General features: G+C 38.8%; 1 protein-coding gene across 1 annotated transcript in view; it reads right to left on the bottom strand.

The window, feature by feature from the left end:
* Positions 1-1497: 1497 nt before the first annotated feature.
* RIOK1 (RIO kinase 1) overlaps positions 1498-1614 on the bottom strand; it is a 26889-nt gene continuing 26772 nt past the window's right edge. The window contains exon 14 of the mRNA XM_012804202.1: positions 1498-1582. Coding sequence (XP_012659656.1) covers positions 1523-1582 — 60 coding nt within the window. The 3' untranslated portion in view covers positions 1498-1522. The remainder of the gene's footprint in view (positions 1583-1614) is intronic.

Below are 1614 nucleotides of genomic sequence, written 5' to 3'. Positions count from 1 at the left end.
AAACAATTTTTAGAAGAATGAGGTTTCTTTCTTATAAGATAAAACTGGGTCTTTATTTTATTTTATTTTGGAGACAGTGTCTTGCTCTGTCACCCCAGCTAGAATGCAATAGCATCATCATAGCTTACAGCAACCTCAAACTCCTGGGCTTATTCAATCCTCCTGCCTCAGTCTCCCAAGTAGCTGGGAATATAGGCACTAATTTTCCTATTTTTTTTAAACATGGGGTATTGCTCCTGGCCAGGCTGGTCCTGACTTCCTAAACTCAATCCTCTTTGGTTTCCCAGTGTCTTAGGATTACAGGCATGGGCCATCATGCCCAAAACCCAATCATTTTTTTTTTTTTGAGACAGAGTCTCATTATGTCGCCTTCGGTAGAGTGCTGTGGCATCCTCAAACTCTTGGGTTCCAGTGATTCTCTTGCCTCAGCCCCCTCAAGTAGCTGGGACTACAGGCATCCATTATAACACTCAGCTATTTTTTTGTTGCAGCTGTTTAGCTGGCCCAGGCTGGGTTCAAACCCTCCACTGTCAGTGTATGTGGCTGGCGCCATAACCACTGTGCTATGGGAGCTGAGCCACTAAAACGGAATCTTTAAAAGGCAATTGTACAGAAAGATTTTCTACCTGGTTCCTACAAAATCTTCTTGCCCTGGAATTCAAAGCACAACTTCCCTATAACACCTGTCATATATTTCCTTAAACCAATTCTTCCCACAGAAATGACAAAATTCTCAAAAAGCAAACTGTGATACTTCATTGAAGCCTTTAATGACAAGATTAAGAAAAAATAAGGCCTGCCTTTATTATTGCCTGGATTAGAATTACTTAATCCTTCCCCTTCTAAAATGTAAAATAAAACAGAATTGTTTTAAGAAAAAAAAAAAAAAAGAACACTATAGGAATCCAGTACAATAAAACTGCTCAGGCTCAGTGCCGGCCACATACACCAAGGCTGGCAGGTTTGAACCTGGCCTGGGCCTGCTAAACAACAATGACAACTACAACTAAAAAATAGCCGGGCATTGTGGTGGGCGCTGTAGTCCCAGCTACTTGGGAGGCTGAAGCAAGAGAACCAATTAAGCCCAAGAGTTTGAGGTTGCTGTGAGCTGTGACACCATAGCACTCTACTAAAAAAAAGACTGCTCAACTCACGAGATTGCTCCTCAAAGACTTACAGGAGACCACCTTCCACAGTTTCTCTAAGCTGGTTGCAAAAACTATCAAGAAATACACAGCTATTCTTAAACACTTCACAAATGAAGAGTACGATGCAAAAAACACAAATGCCTCACTTACAACAACAGAACAATTCAGAGACAGAATGAGAAATAAATAAATTTTCCAATGTTACTATTGCAGCTAGAAAGAACATATTAGGACACTTCTGCAAATGCCCACAGAGTTTGAAAGTATTTATCTTTACTAATAATACAAAATATCATTAATTTAATTCTACTAATATTTGACATTACATTCATGGCCCTTAAAAGAGTTTTCACAGAAACAGTAATACATTTTCTTCATACCTTCTGAACTCCTGATAAATCTTTCTTCAATCCTGTGACAGTCTGGTATAGAATCTTGTAACCAAAAAAAAAAAAAAAAAAAAAAA

This window comes from Otolemur garnettii, unplaced genomic scaffold (assembly GCF_000181295.1).
Source record: "Otolemur garnettii isolate 467f Iridium unplaced genomic scaffold, OtoGar3 scaffold00026, whole genome shotgun sequence".
NCBI classification, from domain to species: domain Eukaryota; kingdom Metazoa; phylum Chordata; class Mammalia; order Primates; family Galagidae; genus Otolemur; species Otolemur garnettii.
The sequence above is the reverse complement of the archived record's forward strand: the minus strand, read 5'-3'. Positions and strand labels throughout refer to the sequence as shown.